At 36.2% G+C, this 18,131-nt stretch overlaps 1 protein-coding gene across 11 annotated transcripts in view; it reads left to right on the forward strand.

The window, feature by feature from the left end:
* The window catches only part of NAV3 (neuron navigator 3), an 892,289-nt gene that overhangs the window by 695,420 nt on the left and 178,738 nt on the right, over positions 1–18,131 (forward strand). For all 11 annotated transcript variants that reach the window (XM_043880083.1, XM_043880069.1, XM_043880142.1 and 8 more), the window contains one exon: positions 12,844–12,959. In XM_043880083.1, the coding sequence (XP_043736018.1) occupies positions 12,844–12,959 (116 nt within the window). The remainder of the gene's footprint in view (positions 1–12,843; positions 12,960–18,131) is intronic.

Genomic DNA, 18,131 nt, shown 5'->3' on the forward strand with positions numbered 1-18,131 from the left:
CTCCTGTATCCAGTCTGGTAGTCCTCTTGTCCTCCCCTTCTCCCGCTTTTATTCCCCTCTCTACTCAGGAAATGGAGGCCTTTGAAAGTGAACCCACTCATTGTCCAAGGCAAAAGAGAACCCAGGTGCCATGATTTTTCTCTTGGGCCTCTTACTATTAGTCATTCAAAATAATTTTATTAGTCATTTAAAATAATTCTTGTTTTTATGGAGTTTAGAGATATTTCACCCATGGGAGAAAGTAGACCCTAATGGTTAAGGGTGCAGGTTCTAGAATCAGACATATGTAGACTTGATATTCAGGTATGCCACTTATCAGCTATATATGCTTTTGGACAATAAATTTAACATCCTTAATCTCATTATTTTCAAGTGTCAAAGAGGAATAGTATCTAACTTGCTGAGTTGGGAAGAATAACAGGCATAATGCATATAAGATGCTTATTATATATTCCGGCACCTTGTACATGTTTGTTATATGTTGTTTATAAGGCATTGTTTTCCCAACATAAAATGTATATTAACTTTCCACAGCTAGGCCTGTGTTTCTAGGCACAAATAATGACCTATGTAATTATTATATTTATACTTTATTAACTTTTTGTTTTATTTATATTTTAGTTTTCATGTATTAAAATATATAGCACATGCTATATTTTCAAATATATATCCTACTATATAGCTCTAAAAAGGATACATTGTGCCTATTGTTTTGTGGTACGTTTTAATCAGTCAGAAATGTCAATACTGTTGTGTCACCATTTTCATTCCCTGTCTTTTCAGTAAAGAGGTTACTGGAGAGGAATAATGCCTATAATTTTGGCAGTTGTATAGTTTATCTACAGGAAAAATAGGATGAAGCATTTACTACAAATAGGAAATGCTCAAGATTATATTGTTTCAAATTTTATTAAATGTATTGAATATATGAGTCTTTTAAGAAAATAAAATAATTATAATGCTTTGTTTTCCCTCCCTGAAAAACCTAAGTGCTTTCAGTGATTTCCCCCCATTCTCCCCCACCTCCCCCCCGCTCCGCTTTATGTACTCATTCAAACAAATGTTTAGTTACCGAATTTCAGATCTTAGGTTACCTTATTTAAGTCTGCTCTTCTGACTAATAGCAATGATCCATTTAAAACTGTTGTATTAAAATCACATGGTGTCCAAACTCACTCTGCTCGCTGCAAGGCAGGGCAGTACATCCAGAGACGAGTTGCTGGGTCAAGGAATAATGACCTTAATCAGAAAGCTAGCAGACCAAGAAGATGGCAGACTAGTGTCTCAAAACCCATCTTCCCTCAGTCTGAATCCAGACTGTCTTTATACAAGGCGGGGGGCGGGGCCCCCTGCAGCGCCAGCCAATGTGTGAGCGGGATCTTAACGGTTACTCCCTGACAGTTGCTCTAACGGCCGCTCGCTTGGGGGAGGGGCATGCTGGGCTGCAGACCAGCGGCTGAGTGGGACTGCTCGAGGGCATCCCTGCCTCACCCCCATTACAGCGGGAGTCAGCAGAGCCTTTTAACTCCAGAGACCCTACCTGACAAAAAAAATTTAAGATGTTGGAATCATAATCCACATTTCAATGATATAAGAAGAAATTATCAAGTTTGAAATACGTCACACTCAGAACTCTTGTGGCTCTCAAATATATTCCGTAAAAACGTCCCTCATTTCAAATCACCACAGATGAATTTCACAGGAAAGTATAAATCCAAGCAGAAAGGACATACCCACCAATTTAGCAAGCTTCTTTTTGTAAGTAGCAGCAGATGTTTTGGGTTGTTTGCAATAACATATCCAGTGGGTACAGATTTAGTGATTTCCATTTGAAAGTATAGCCTTTGCTATTTAGGAGAGGAAGCAGCATAGTTTAGAGGTTAAAGTGTGAATCAGCTGTGTGACTTGGCCAAATTCTCCAGCCTCTTTCAGCTTCTGTTTGCACTCTTTAATATGAAGCCACAAACGTGAGGTAATATAGCCAAGTAGCTAGGATTGCAGGCTGTCAAGTCTGTGTGTTCCACCATGGTTCAGAAATAGCACCTTGTATTGTTGAGACAGTGGCCCCAAGAGCCTGGTTCCCTGGGTTGAAATCTTGATGACATCACTTGTTAGTCATATGACTATGTGTAATACATTTAAAGACTCTGGACCTCATTTTTTATAATCTGTAAAATGGAGGTAGTAATAATAGAAGCTTCCTCATAAGGCAATTTGAAGGTTAAATGAGTTGATACTTATACAGGGCTAGTAACAGTATCTACCACATTGTAAATGACCTTCCCCAGACTTCAGTTTCTAACCTATATAAACTGTAAAGTATGGTCGAATATCTACCATATTCTGTTTTAAAGATTAAATTAGGACAATCTTGTGTAAAGACTTAAGTACAGAGCCAGATTCAGAATAAATTGCTTATAAATGTCATTAATTCTGTGTTTTATTTCCAATAAAGTAATTGAAAACAAATAAAACCACTTAATCAGAAATGTCACATCATAGTCTACATATGAGGCAAAGGTTGCTTGAAGTGTTTTATAAATTCAGAATAATTTATTAATGATAATATAAATCATCTTAGTCAGTTTTCAAGCTTCTTAACAGTCAGTGAAAGTTGTAGAGTCACATCATACGGCTTTTGTGACCCCAATGTCTTTTCAACTCTGACTACTCTGACACCGTTTACAAATTTTTCTTGGAAGATCCCTGACAGACTTTCCTAATGTTGCTAATCATTTGATAAAAATAATGTACTATTTTATAATAGTGTTTGTCGAGTGCTTATGTAATGCAAGTCTCTATTACAAAATTTTTATTCATTTTTTTTTCATTTAAACTGTGTCATAAACCCATGAAAAAGGGATATAATAGCATTTTACAGGGATGAAGAAGCAGCAATTTCAAGGCAGAATAATGATAATCCCTTAAAGTCACAGGGCTAGCAGGAGTTTGCCTTTGAACCCATATATGCCTGAATCTGTAGCGTGCTCTCCTTTGCTTAGCAGTTCTTTCTGTACATGTAGAAATAGGGGATACTGTTACTAGGGAAATTCTGGCTGGGAAAATGTCAATAGCAGATTTGCAGATCTCTTCATCAGAATTCATTTATAATGGAAAATACTTTACCGCTTTTAAGTAGAATAAATTTAAAATACATATTTATGTGTGTGTATATATATATGTATAAACATGCATATGTTTGATATTTAAAGAAAATTAAATAACCTTTATATAATGAGAAGATTGATGGGTGATGTATATTTTTCCCTGTTCTCAGCCCACTTCTAGGTCATGCTGGTTATTAATTATTCCTTTGGGGACTTTAATATTTGCTTCATAATACTCTTTACTGCAAATTGAATGTTCAATGTCCTATAAATATAATGTTGAGTTCTAGAAGTTAATGAGTTTTATATTAGACCTACTCCTGTACAGTGCAAGGATATTCTATATTAAGTTCCTGTAGCTCATTTATCACTACAATGTGATAAAAGTAGTTCTGAATTTGGCATACCTTATCCATTTAATGTGTGGATAGCACTAAAATCAAGTTGAAAACTTGAAAAAGATTTTAATTCACTATAAGAAATTTCCAATATTTAGACCTGTATGAATGGATTAGGCTATCTTTTTAAGTGTTAAGGTGACTACTGAAGATTCTTAAGTGATACAGTGACCAGTTTCCATAGTTTAAGTAAAAGAAAATCACCAAAGTTTTTTTTTTCTTTTATGTACTCATTACTCATTCTGAAAATACTATGTTATAAGAGATACAAACAGTAAAGAAAAATAAAAAAAAGGGTGGGGGGGGGGTCTCTGCTCTGTGGGGGGTCAGTATATTGGTGATGATGATAAGAATTTAATCAAGAACTTTTAAAAAATTCATTGTTCTCATAGAAATGTATACAACAAATAATGTAGAACAGTTTTCCTGACTCTTGTGTGAGGGTCGAGTCAATGTATGCATTAAAGAAAAGGTGAAAGAACAGATAAGACTTAAAAGATGAGTTAGAATTTGTCAGGTGGAAGGAAGAATGTTATGGCATCATCCAGACTTGACATTTTTACAATCCAAGCATGATGGAAAAAATAACAGGCAAATTGCTAAATAGTATGCAAATGCTAGTAACTGCTAGACTAGAGGTTAGAATCCATGATTACTTCATGGGGAAACTAGGAAGAAAATTTAGAATGAATCCATATTTCATTTTTCTCTTTCAATCATTCCCTCCCAACATGTCTTATTTTCAGCTAGTCCTATTGTCTCTTCCTCTAAAGCACCCCTTACTTGTATGTTTCTTTCTATTTCCACCCTCCTCCCTTGGCCCAAGGCATGGTACCACCAATTTCCACCTAGTTTCCAGTGAGTCTTCTCTTTGCAGTAACATCCTTTGCACAACAGGGACTCTAGTCTTCTGGCAGAATAAATTTTATGTCATTTAAGTTCATAAGACCGTCTATTGACTTTCCATTACACTTAGTAAAACCCAAGCTTCTTACCAAGCCCTGCAAGTTCCTACACAATCTGGCCTCTATCTAGCCCTTAAACTACACTCCCTGCATCCCTGCATTCCTGCTGTTCTCAGCAAACTAACTTGTCCTGCTTTGGGGACTTTGTCATAGATGTTCTCTCTGCATATAAGGACTTTCTCCTGGATCAGAACGGCTCCTTTTCATCAGATCTCTACTTACATGATGCTTATTAACACAGTCCATCTTTAGCTATCTAATCCGAAGGAACACTCACAATGCCTCTTGCCAGAATTGTACGCTATATTATTCTCTTGTGTTTTGTTCATAGTTTATCACCATCCACTGTTCTTTTTGTTTACTTATTGACAAGTGTGAATTCAGCCACCTCCAGCTGTAACATAAACTCAATGAAAAACAAGAGTCTTGTCTATTTTTATTTGGTAGCATAATTGCCCAGGACAAGCCTCCCGCAATAGGAACTAAATAAAAACTGAATGAAACACCATCATCATGGCTTAGACTCACCCACTATAGAAGAATAGAAACACTGCCAAAAATGTACAATGGAGTAAGAAAAAGTCAGAAGTCTTTCATTCCTGTAAATGGTAAAGCTTAGTTGAAATATAAACAACTCTAAAATGTTTACAAAATGAAACCGTATTTACTCTTCAGGACATTCATTCATGTAATTGATGTATTCCCCTCCCCCCTTTTGACTTCCTGCTAAATAGCTTTATTTTATAAGGCATCAGGGTCAGAGTGAAACATCACACATCCCATGTATTATTTTCTTTCTGTGGTCCACAGTGTAGTAGAAAACAGACTGACTCAAACATAACCACAGAATGAAGCAGGAAATGTAAAGAAAAAAACAAAAAACAAAACAGTAGTGAACCAGATTTGGCAACTGAGATTTCGAAAAATGGAAAATTACTGCTAGCTGTTGGAATCGGAAAGTAGCACTTAAGCTGGATTCTGAAAGAGAAGTGAGAGTTGAACATTTAGAGATGAGAGGGGCAGATAAGGAAATGTTAAGACTAAAGGAACCAAATATACAGGGTCAACACAAGATACGTAGGTTGTTGGCAAGATCAGTTTTCCTAGAAACAAAGATTGATGGAGCCTGATCGTAGTAAACCCTTGAATGAGCCTGATTAGAAACCCTTGAATGTCAAACACTTTAACTTTGTGTAAGTGTGTAGTCTCTAGCACTTGAGAGCATGGGTATGCAGCACAATCTGAAAATTTACTTTGTCTTCTTGTGTAAGTAAATTGTTAGTGGGAGAGGTCAGGGAGGATATACCAGGTTCAGTGGCTGGATGAAGGAGACATTTACTGACTTTCAGAGTCAGCTTTGTTAAACTTGAATTAGAGGTACTGATTATAGGAAGAAAAGAAAGATAAAGAGTAAGAACATACTTAACAAGAATAGCTTACTTTTCCATGTTCCTCTTCTTTTTGGTGTCTACCCTCTATGTTACAATCTTCAAACTTGTTTTCCTTGCCTGGAGTTCAAAAATTGTTACCTTAGCTCCTTTGGACCTTCAAAATTGCCTCCCCTCTTTCCATGTGTCATTTTTTCTTCTATTTCTTTTACTTTCATTACTTCACAGCGATACTTTTTGTGCTTGTAAAGATACATGAATAGTGAAGTTAGTCAAGGAGGAATGAAAGACCTGTACATTTTCTCTAAACCTCAGTATTTTTAACAGCACCCAATAAATTTCAAAATAGCTGTTAATCAGATTCATAACTTATGAGTTTGACGTCTATGTGTTCTTTGTTATTTTCTGACCATTTGTAGTAAATGTCAAGAAAAGAGTATATTGGACATAGAGCAAACATCTAAAGGCAAAGAGAGAGAATGGGGGTGGGGGTGGGTATTTCACAAAGGAAAAAAAAATGAACTCAATCTTTAGATAAGGCAAAACATTGTTAAACTAGAGAAAAATCAATGTGCTTCTTAAATCCACTGATTAAATATTAAATATAAGCAGAAACCTTCTATACACATTTGGTTTATAAAATCAGGTTAAGAAAGTCTGAATTTAGAGGTTTCCTTTTGTTTGATATAATGTGTCTTGAACAACAACATTAGGGGTTTTCAGGAAAGATTTAGGTTGTAACAAGATTTTGGACATCTCAGATTTGCCTAGAAAGTGACACAGAAAATTGGCACCTGAGTATACTATGTTCTGAAAGGCAAAGAATGCAAAACCTTAATTTTGAAAATGCTTACTCGTATGGTTTTAAGTTTAAATTGTTTGTTGAACCAGTATATTGAGTAGGAGGTTGTGTTTACAGAGATTGAAATGTGAGGCATATAACCATCTTGCAGATAAAACTTCTGTAAGCCCTGCAGCTATTATTACAGATTACGCTGCACTTGTGGTTTTATGTGAACTGGGCATAATTGGTCATTAGCACAAACTAAAGCTTACTGAAAGCTTGCCTTGCAAACTTGTCTCTGCTAGATTGGATATAAGTATCTGCATAGGGTATGGGGTAGCAGTTTAACCTCCCTCACACAGCAGGATTTTAAGTAGTAATACAGAGCCAAAGCTAGAAGAGGGTCTGTTGTGTAGAAGATGGCCAAGTTGGCCAAGCTTGGTAAACTGCCCTTTCTGTATTTAGCTTACAAGCTTCAGTGCCAGATTGCCCAGCCAAACCACTACTGTTTCTTTTTCCTATATTTCATCTTTTCTTGGAAAAGATTTTTTTTTTAATTTCACAGCATGTAAGGTCTTATTTCCCCCACCAGGGATTGAACTGGAGTCCCTTTCATTTGGAGCACGAAGTCTCAACCCCTGGACTACCAGGGAAGTCCTTGAAGGCAAGCATTTTGCAGACTATTTCTTAGTGTGGGGTTGTTTGATAGTTTCTCACGATTAGACCCACAAATATACTTTTTGTCTAGAATGTCACAGAAATGATGCTGGATTTTTTTTCTGTTTCCTTCCTTTCAGGTATCAATAATATTAATATTTCCCATCTTAGTGATGTTGAATTTGATCACTAGTTTGAGATATTATTTGCTAGTTTTCTACTCTATAGTTATTTTGCCCCATTTCTATTTCACATATATTTTTATGGGAAGATATTTGGAGACTCTATAAAAATTCTATCCCCTGATCCACTTTCACCCATGGGTTTTTAGCATGCATTGAGATTTCTTGCCTAAATTAATCGTTTACTCCAATTGATGTCATGTGATTTCTAATTCCATCTGCATGTATGCCTTGCCATACAACTTTTAGAAAATGATGCCCCTTCTTATTTTTCTCCTCTTTCCCCTCTTCCTTTTCCTTCTCATATACTCTGTCCCTCTCCCTCACCTTAAATTTTGTGGACTGATGGACTCCTCTTGTCGTCAATGGATTATAATCTGTCAATAATGACTCTTTATTGTGATGTTTAAATTTTCTCAAATCAGGCTACTGGGATGCGCTTCACACTGACTTCAGCTCACTCCATTATTCTTTCATAACTGTTTAATTTTGGCTCAAGCCAATCTAGACTCATCATGTACTCTCACTGACTTAACGTGAGCCTTTACCTATGGTGCCTTGAGTTCTTTTGTGAAGAATAGTATTTAGGAGCCTGATCTCACTGACTCTAGGTTTCCTAAATAGTGAAATATATATAGGTGTATACACACATACATGCACTTATCTCAGTATCAGTGAGGCATCTATTAGATAATTCACAATGCCTCCAATTCCAAATCAACATGCAAAGTTTCATCTGGCTTTCTCCTTTCCACAATTGTACCTTCTTTTGTCACCTGACAAGCCTGGCCCCCACTATCCTCAGTATAGTTTCTTATTTGCTCATCACCCTCCCACAACATACAAATCTAACAAATGTCCCATCCATCCTGGCCTGCTCTTCATCCTGGCAGATTGCTGGCCTTCGCCTGGCTGTCACCTGACTGCCCCCCACCAATAAGGAAATAACTGCTTTTAGAAAGATACTTGATTTTTCTTTATTTTATATTGATTTTATAAAGCAGGAACTATAAGACCATTGGCTAATGTTGCTGATGCAAACCAATTTTGTTTGTGTCCACATTTGTGACTGGTATATCCATAGAAAGATGAATTCATATGGATAGTTTTTTTTATATAAACCAATGTGCAACACATCTATTTGTGAAACTGAAAATCTGAACACTGATAGTATCTAGATGTATTGCTGAATTCCTTTAGATGGCGTGCATAATAGCTTCCTTTTCTTAAAACTAAAAGTTTAAAGTAGTAAAGCATAAAATTAAGGTTAGACCATTGAGTACTGTTACTTTATTAATTCTTGGTTAATAACTTAGTAGCTAAGCTATCTGTTATCTGGGGAGACATCACATACATTAACATGCTCAGTATCCAGAGACACTTGGATGGTGTTAAATTGTAGGGTAGTGGTTCATTAAACAATATTTATAATATGCCAGGTTTAAATACAGTTTAAGTATCTACCAGCTTGTTATACAGGGCAAACTGTTAAACCTCTAAAACCCTTAATTTATCCACAGCACCTACATTACCAGTGTCTTAGTCTGTTCTGGCTACTCTAATAAGAATAGCATAGACTAGGTGGCTGAAACAACATTTATTTCTCATAGTTCTGGAGGCTGGGAAGTTTAGGATCAGAGTGCCGGCAGATTTGGTATCTGATGAGAGCCTGGTTCCTGGTTTTTGATGACTGTCTTCTCATTCTGTCCTCACATGGTAGAAGGGGTGAGGGACCTGTCCAAGATCTCTTTTATAAGGGCACTAATCCCATACAGAAGGGCTCCATCCTCATGATCCTATCACCTCCCAAAGGCTCTAACTCCTCATATCATCACGTTGGTTTCAACACATGAGTTTTAGAAGCAACCAGCCCTAGATAAAACACTAGGCATAGCACTTGGCACATAATGAGTTCACTTAAACAGGAAATAAATTTTATGTTAATCATTGGTGAAATCTGCTTTTAGCTACTAAGACTGTTAGTAACAGATGCTAGCACTAATGTATTAATATTAGAACTCTAAATAAATTAAATGGTGTTTTTGCCATGCCCTATCTTACAGTTTCAATAAGTACTTGTTACATGTTGACCATGTTGTAAATGCACAGTCAGATAGTCTGCACAGGATAATGTCTTCTAAATAGTTTGAAGGAACTTCATGATACTCTTTTTTTTTTTTTTTTTCCTTTTCCCAGTCAATATAAGGAGAGTTCAATATCAAATTACATGGAAGCAGTGAGTGATGCCACTGTGACTGTACCTTTTGTTTAGAGAACACTATTGATTCTTATATCTTCATGAGTTATTTTATGAATCATCCCTGGAGCCTTTTATTTTACTGGAATGAAGCATACACAAAAATAGAGGACATGCTGAGAGAATTCAGAGTTTAAACTGAACTTCTTTGATCATTTGTATAAAAGTTAAATCTTTACCAGTTAGCGTTGATTGTCCCTCTAGAGACTAGAGTTAAAATCTGACTCCACTTTAACAAATAATGAGGTGCAAATCGTGGAGAAATGGATGGCTTAAATCATATGTAGAGCAGGAGGTCTGGAACCATATACATGTGAATACAAACCAAAGATGATTTCTCGGGTCTTTTTATAATTCTTTGAAGTTAAACTTATTTATGTTCCTTCCCTTAATCAGTCTGTTGCTCTATCATTGCTATTGTAGGTAGCTCAGATAGGGAATATAGTGACACATACACCAAATAATGTGAAAATATGGTATAAATAAAATTATCTCTAGTGACCTAAACTAAAAACAGCAATGGAGAAAAAGGAGGAACACAGCTAAAGAGCAAATCAGCCAGAAATTGTTCACTGTCACAGTAAAAAATAAAATAAAACAAAGGTTTCTAAGACTGAAGTTTCAATATTTTTTATCTAAGGGTGGGGACTTGGCCAATGGAATTAAATACCAGGTTTCATATACTAAGGAAGATAGCCATACACTGAGAAGTACTTTTTAAGGTGTGTTTATTTGCAGCAAAGAAAAACTCTACTCCCAAAATACATTGTTAATATTCTTTTGCTCTGTAGAGATTTTCCTAGAGGGAGATGCTCTGCATCTTTATAACTAACACGGCTACAAGTATTTTGATTCCTGAGATAGCTCAGGTTTTGTTCTAGTAAGACCCAGTTGGCGTTGGGCATTAGACAACCATCTTTGAGAACTGCTCTCCGTGACTCGGCGTCTGAGAGGCCAGGCTGTGAATTCTGACCCGTGTGACTGTAGACTACCCCGGCTCCCAGCCAGTTCACCTAACCACCCATTCCTCCCAGAGACTTCCTGGCAGGCAGCCAGGACGCTTTCCCACGGTCTCCTATTTCACTATATGTCATCAATTTAAACTTCTTCTGCAAGTGATAACAATCCTTAGAAAGTGTCAGAGGAATGTTTCCCCCCTCATTCATAGACACGGGGCTAAAGAGTAGGCCGAGGAGGTGCAATGACTCAAAAGTAAAGATCCAAGTGGAGGAATAGAGGAACTTCAGAAGTGAGTGGGCATGGACAATAGACAGGGGAAATAGGAGACCCTGGGGGCCGCAGAAGAAAATAAATAGCACAGAGAGCCAGACATGCTCCCACATTTTAACATTGGCCAGAATCCCACAAGCCTCAAGAGAATACTTTTCCAGACCTTTAGTAATTATAGCACTTGAGCTCACAGTTATTTTGTGAAGAACATATTTTTCTTTACTTTTGCACATAAGCAAATTGAGGTTCAGAGGAACTAAGTTACTTTAGAAGGTCACATGAGTTAATAACTGCTTAGGGAGCCAAGTTTCCAACCAGGCCCAAAGCATGCATCATTATCCCATGCTTCGTTCCATATACTTTACCCACCAAGAACACTATTTTATAATCACTACTGATAAGATTTATCCATTCATATATATGTTAGACGTGGGGCTAGGTATTGGAGTATAATGGTGAGCTCAAATACGGAGAATGGACTCTACTTTGGAGATGAACATTTATGAAATAATTACACAAATGTCACACTGTGAGAGTGTGAAGTGCTGTCAAAATAGGAGAGAAATAAGTATTTGTTATTTGGGACTTTGCCTGAAAATTAGGAATGTCTGCCAGAAAGCACTGGAGGTCAAGGCACAGCTTTTTATGAACTCTTGAATTCCTCTATCTTTCTTTTATTACATCAGTTCCTGTATACATACACACAATATTTAATTTTCCATTTTTTATTAAGATCCTAATGAAATTTTCAGACTTTCTAGATATATCAGATAAATTTAAAAAAATATTTCTAACATCAGTGACTACACTTTATTTTCTCTTAAAACCAGGATTTAAAATAAAAGTAAGATATTAGGTGAAAATGTATTAAAGATATACTGAATTTTTCTTTCACATATAAATATTCTTTTTAGATTTTTTTTTAAAGTAAGAAATATTTAGTGATCACTTTCCATGGTCCAAACCCTGTAGGAATGGGACCCCAAACAAATGAGGTAACTGTGAAGAGCAAATTCCAAAATGCTGTATTGTCTTGTCTCCTTCTTTCTCTTTTCCTTCATGGTGTGGACTTTCTAAATATGTGGTGTTCTTGGCCAAATATATGTAGATTTTGAAACTGCATAAAGAAAGATAGAGCCTCTTAAAACATTTGCCTGGGCATAAAAGGAAGAAGCATTGCATGAAGACTGGACTATCAAAACATATGCAGTCCCTCTGTGGAGAGCTTCTTATTTAGTTAGAGCCAATCTTTACACATTAATCACACACAAATACATATCCACGCACATATATAGACAAATATAAAGCAATATAAAAAGGGGGTTTTCAGAATGAGAATTTATTTTTGATTGACTTTTTTCTGAAATGAAAACATCATAGTGACATTTATAGCCCATAGCAAAGTCAGTATTTATTTTACATATACTTTGTATTTTAGGATATATTTTATAGAATTTTCAGAGAAAGAATATTTGGGTTACTTTCAATGCATTTATTATTCTCAGAAAACACAATTTAGCCAGACTTTCTCTAAAACAGCAAAAAGAAAAAAGAATCTTTTCAAACCTTTTGTCAAAAATAAAAAATACATTGGTAATTACAAGCTTTCAAACTTAGAAAAGTCTAAAAAATCTGATTTAATATCTCATTACAACTTGGGTTGAATGTGAAAAATAAGGAAATCTGATTTAATATCTCACTATAACCCATGTATCTCGGTTTTATGTGAAAAACAAAGAAATTTCTCAGACATAAAGAAATGCTCATGCACCTTAATAGAAAACTTTTAATACGTTGATTTCTTCTTGTATTAGAGAACTTTGATGAGTCCCTGATGACAGCAATCTGTATTTCTGTCTTCTTGGTTAATTTCAGAGCTCATTCAGAAAATGAAGGTACCTCTTTACCATCTGCCGACTCCTGTACCAGTCCTACTAAGATGGACTTATCATACAGTAAGACAGCTAAGCAGTGCCTAGAGGAGATATCTGGTAAGTGACCTGATTGATGCACAGGTCAAACTCAGAATTCTTGTAATCTCTCTACATAAGTCTTTTTTATTAAGTCATATTTGTGCTATACTGTTTTCCCTTAGGCATATATGGACTGTGTACATTTCATGCTTGAGAGGTGTTTAGGTATTTGACTGTTCTGCTTAGAATGATCTCTTTGTTGTTCTGTAAAGAATTCTGTAAAGAAAAGTAGTGCTCTCAGAGGCTGAGATTTTAAGTAATTGTTGCCCTCAGTCAAGTTGAATACTGTCAGAGACAATCTAGAGAGACTTCTGTTGTTAATAAGGCAGTACTTGAATGTATTTGCAGATTTAAAAAGTATTAATGATCAGGTGGGAATGTTAAAATTTCATGGCCAATCCAACCCTACTTGATCTTCAGTTCTGTATTATTTTGTGTATTTCTGCAGAGTGGCTCTAAATGTGTATTCTGTGAAAAATCTAATTATGGAAATTTTTAAATTTTATATAAATAATGTAAAAAAATGCCATATGCAAATTCGAGACCCAATTTGTCAGATTCTCAGCATTAGTGCATTGTTTTTTCTAGGATCTGGATAAGCCTAGGCACATAGCGAAAGCTTTTGGTATAATTTTATTATATACAGGTCCATATTCACAAGGAACTAAGTAGGCTCTTAACACAATACACTGCTCCTAAGGAGAAAAAATCCCTGATTCTGGGAAAGATTGAGGGCAGAAGGAGAAGGCAGAAATCAGAGGATGAGATCACTGGACGGCATCACTGATATGATGAACATGAACTTGGGCAAACTCCAGGAGATGGTGAGGGACAGGGAAGCTTGGCATGCTGCAGTCCATGGGGTCGCAAAGAGTCGGACATGACTGGGCAACTGAACAACAAGGGGGAAGAGGGTTTAAGAACATTTTATCTGTTTCCAAGTATAAGAATGCATAGACATAGAGGTATGTTGGTTAGTTCAATAAATCTCTGGCTCAGCCCTTGTCTATTCCTAAAGAAAAAACTAAAAGAGCTATTTAATTTTTTTAAATTACCACAGTACTCCAAGGACTCAAAATACCACTCTGAAGCTCATGAGCCTAACCATATCACAAATTTGGAAGTTAAGAAACGTCCTCACTTCATCAGACTTTAAACACTTTGGCAAGCACTAGCTGTTACTGCAGTATCCACCAGTGGGTACTGACCACAATAACAGCACAGCATCCCAGGTGTTCCTTTTGGATTTAACGTCCATGGTATCATCAGGCTTTGGAGTTTTCATGCGGGAATCAAAATGGGTCAGTGCAGCCTAAGGGCTGAAATGGTAATGCCTAGGCATAGCTATGGGGATGTTATGGGGGGAATTGCTTTAACAATTTGTAGATTTTTTCAATCACTAGGAGAAGGTGCCGGTTTCCCATAGTTCCAGATAACCCCATGGTGATTGATGATATGTATCTGTATTGTGACTATATATTATTTAAACATAGTGTGCTATGGAGATGTACATGTTTTACACATTTCTTTATTCATGAATGCCTTCAAATAGTATCAGTATGTCTACAACATATAAGGACTCAAATCTGTAGGAGAAAATGCTTTTATTACACTTTGACTTCTGATTTTTATGTGAATTTTACAAAGAAACTTGTTTTTCTGAAATTAGAATATCACTTAGTATCTCTGAATCAATAACACGTTTGATTCTTTCTTCAGTTTTTTTACTCTTTTGAGCATTTGATCATTTTTTCATACTTCCAGCTAATATTTCTACTTATGTAAGTCAAATCATTATGTTGTACACCTTAAACTTATACAGTGATATATGCCAATTCTATCTCAATAAAACTGGAATTTTTTAAAAATTTCCATTTAATGTTCTGATTTTAATAAAATATTTGAAAGTGAAATATAAACTAGACTTTAACATAATACAATAGCATGATAGATTTATTAGAAGGTATAATGTTAGTTTTTATAATAATTATTGATGTAGAATCATAGATTTGAGTCTATAATTTAGATAGGAATATAATAAAAGAAAGAAAATGGCAAATAAGTGCTAAAATGAGGCTGATTTGATTGTGTCATTCTTATGATCATGTTTTTAAAGTGAGTCTGTAGTGGAATATTGAAAATTTCTGTCAATGCAAACTGGAGGTTTCATGGAAGGAAGATATTTACTTATACTCAGTAAGCTATCATTGGAGTACCATAATCGGAGAAATCTAGGTGAGAGAATACTGATAGAGCAGTGATGACAGGATGACAGTCATAGGGAAGCAGACCAGCGAGATGGCAAACCCTGGCGTTTCTTCTAATGATCTTGTCTTCTTATCCCTCCTTGAGGTACTTACTCTCCCGTTTGTACCCTAGATCTGGGCATCATCAGAATCTGCACCTTCTCTATAATTCCAATTGCATGCAGCCCACTCTTGCTCATGACAACCTCCTTTCTTTTCAGTGCCCTCCCTTTCATTCTCTGACAACACCACTGGTTCTAAGATGTCTAAATCATTGATCCCACTACCTTTTACTTGCCCTCACCAAACTCTACATATCCTTTCTTCCTTCCTTAATCAGATGATTTCCTATAGTGACAGAATATGGTTTTACTTTTGCATGTATTCTTTACTCCCTTACCCCACTCTTACTGCATTGTACCCATTGGATGAAACCATAGACCTGGTGACATTCAAATCTTCACCTAGTCTGTACCAGCAATGAATGAACCTGGAGAAAAACACGTGACATGTTGATGTGATTCGCTTTACATTCATGACCACCAACCTCAACTGAGTAATTAATGCTGCCTGGCAATCATTCTATATTTCTCTGGTGCATTTACTCTTGTTTGTCATCTAAGAACCATCTCAAGGTTTTGGATGACAATTTTATACCTTTCCTCTGCTTCTCAAATCTCCAACACCACTTAAGCGGAGAAAAAACTTTCACAAACCCCTGCCGCCATAACTACCCATGCCCAGCATTTGTACTTATTTGTTGTTGTTCAGTTGCTAAGTCATGATCGGCTCTCTGTGACCCCATGGACTGCAGCACACCAGGCTTCCCTGTCCTGCACTATCTCCTGGAGTTTGCTCAAACTCATGTCCTTTGAGTCGGTAACACCATCCAACTATCTCATCCTCTGTCGTCGTCATCTTCTGCCTTCAGTCTTTCCCAGCATCAGGGTCTTTTCCAGTGGTCAGCCTGTATACCTATTTACTCCACTTTTATTTGAATTAGTTTCTTCTCTACCTCTTTAATATCTCCCTCTATACCAAATCACTCTATAGCCCACAGGATGCTGCTCTCTCTCCAATCATAAAAATAAACAACTTTTGTCGATCCCTTCCACCACTTTCTTTCTCTTTCTGATTTCTCTTATTGCTACAGAAACCACAAACTACACAAACACTTGATTTTATTGCTAAACCATGCCTTAGGCTGGCCCATATAATATTTCTTCAAAGACAGTGTGAGATATGAGAAGGTAAATGTTCTAGGAAGTAGAAAAAATTAACTCTGGCTTTTGTATTACTATTATTTAGCTGTTTGAATTGTTCATTGGTTCCCTTTTTTATGAGGTGACTATAATAATGCTTAATAAACTCATAGAATTATTATGAGATGTGGTTTTTATTCCATTCATCTTTTCAGTAATCATCACCAGTACTTTATAAATGCCAAGCATGCCAAGAACTGGGAAAACACACATGACTAAGACATGAGTTCTCCTATAGAGGAATAAGAGAGAAACTAACACCATGAATAATTGAATTACTAGATTTATGGGAACAACTAACTTTGCTGTAAAGATTTATTTAGGGCTTAAAAGAAGATCACACATGTGTATAGTAGAATTCTAATGAATAAAGAAATCAGCAAATAATATTCCAGGAAAAAATAACTTCAGTGAAAAAAATTTGAAAACAAAATTACTTACCTTACAATTTCATCTATTTCTTGTTGTAAAATTAAGCACATTTTGGATTTTCTTAACCCACAGCTTCAATGCTAGTGTTATTGTTGAACCCTCACTGCTAAATGTTGCTGTGGGGACCTCATTCATGTAAATAATATAGAACTCCTCTGATACAGTTAGTCTTGACTGAATAAGTTCAGATTTTGTGAATTTTTAGAGGCTATACAATTTGAAAAAGCCTGAAAATAATTTAAAAAATACAAAATTGCACTGTTTAGAAAGGGGCGCAATCAAGTTAGATGCTCTGTATCTTAAATATCATTGGCTTCACAATGGACATACCTTGATGTCCTGGTACAGTCTTACCTGACCGCATTGCCACATCTTCTAAAAAGAGTGCCTTGATTTTCTTTTTGGGAACCAACCATAGCCTCATCAACCTTTGTTCATGTGGTGCAGATGAAATTTACCCAAGCAGATCCATTCAGAACAACCCGTTCTGTTGACCACAGTGAGTCTTTCAGGGTTGGACATGTGACCCAATTGAGTTGAATTGGAACCAGTGAGAATCAGTCTCAGAACTTTACTTGACTGTTAGGAAAGAAACGTGTTTTTCCACTAGATCCGAAGTTAATTGAAAGAAAGCCTGAAGGTGCTAGCAGTTACCTTCACCCTCCCGTGAAACAAATGTAGAGAAAACAGAACCTTAAGTAGGAGAGATCAATGTCTGATCTCTTGAACCAGCCATATCAGAAACTCTCTCTCCCCTCTTCCCTGCCCGTTTATGTTGTGTTACTCAAAAAAATCCCCTTTTGTGCTTAAACAAACATTAAGAGCACCTCTATTGCGTGACCTATGAGATGCATGACCTATAAAGTTCTCTGATACTGTTAGAGAGCAAACCTGAATGGTTCATTTTGAAAAGCAGAATTGTTAGAGGGATTCACTAAGTTACCTAGGAAGCTCAGCTTGTCATATAACTCATGTGAATTTATAAGAACAGTGTCTTCGTGATTAAATGGTCCCAGAAGTTAAAAATGTAGTTAAATTGAGGTGTAAATATAAATATCAGAAATGAATGACACTCAATAAAAATAGCATTTTCTAGAGGAATTCCAGGACTTTCACAGTTTGGAAACCTTCTATCCCTCCAAAGTCTCTATGTGTTTCTCTCAAGTTTCCTATTGTTTCCCATGTTCCCCATGTTCTTGGGGAGCAAACTAGTAATACTCACCCAATCTAATGATGATGTTTCTATTAAG

The sequence above is a fragment of the Cervus elaphus genome, chromosome 3, assembly GCF_910594005.1.
Source record: "Cervus elaphus chromosome 3, mCerEla1.1, whole genome shotgun sequence".
NCBI lineage: Eukaryota > Metazoa > Chordata > Mammalia > Artiodactyla > Cervidae > Cervus > Cervus elaphus.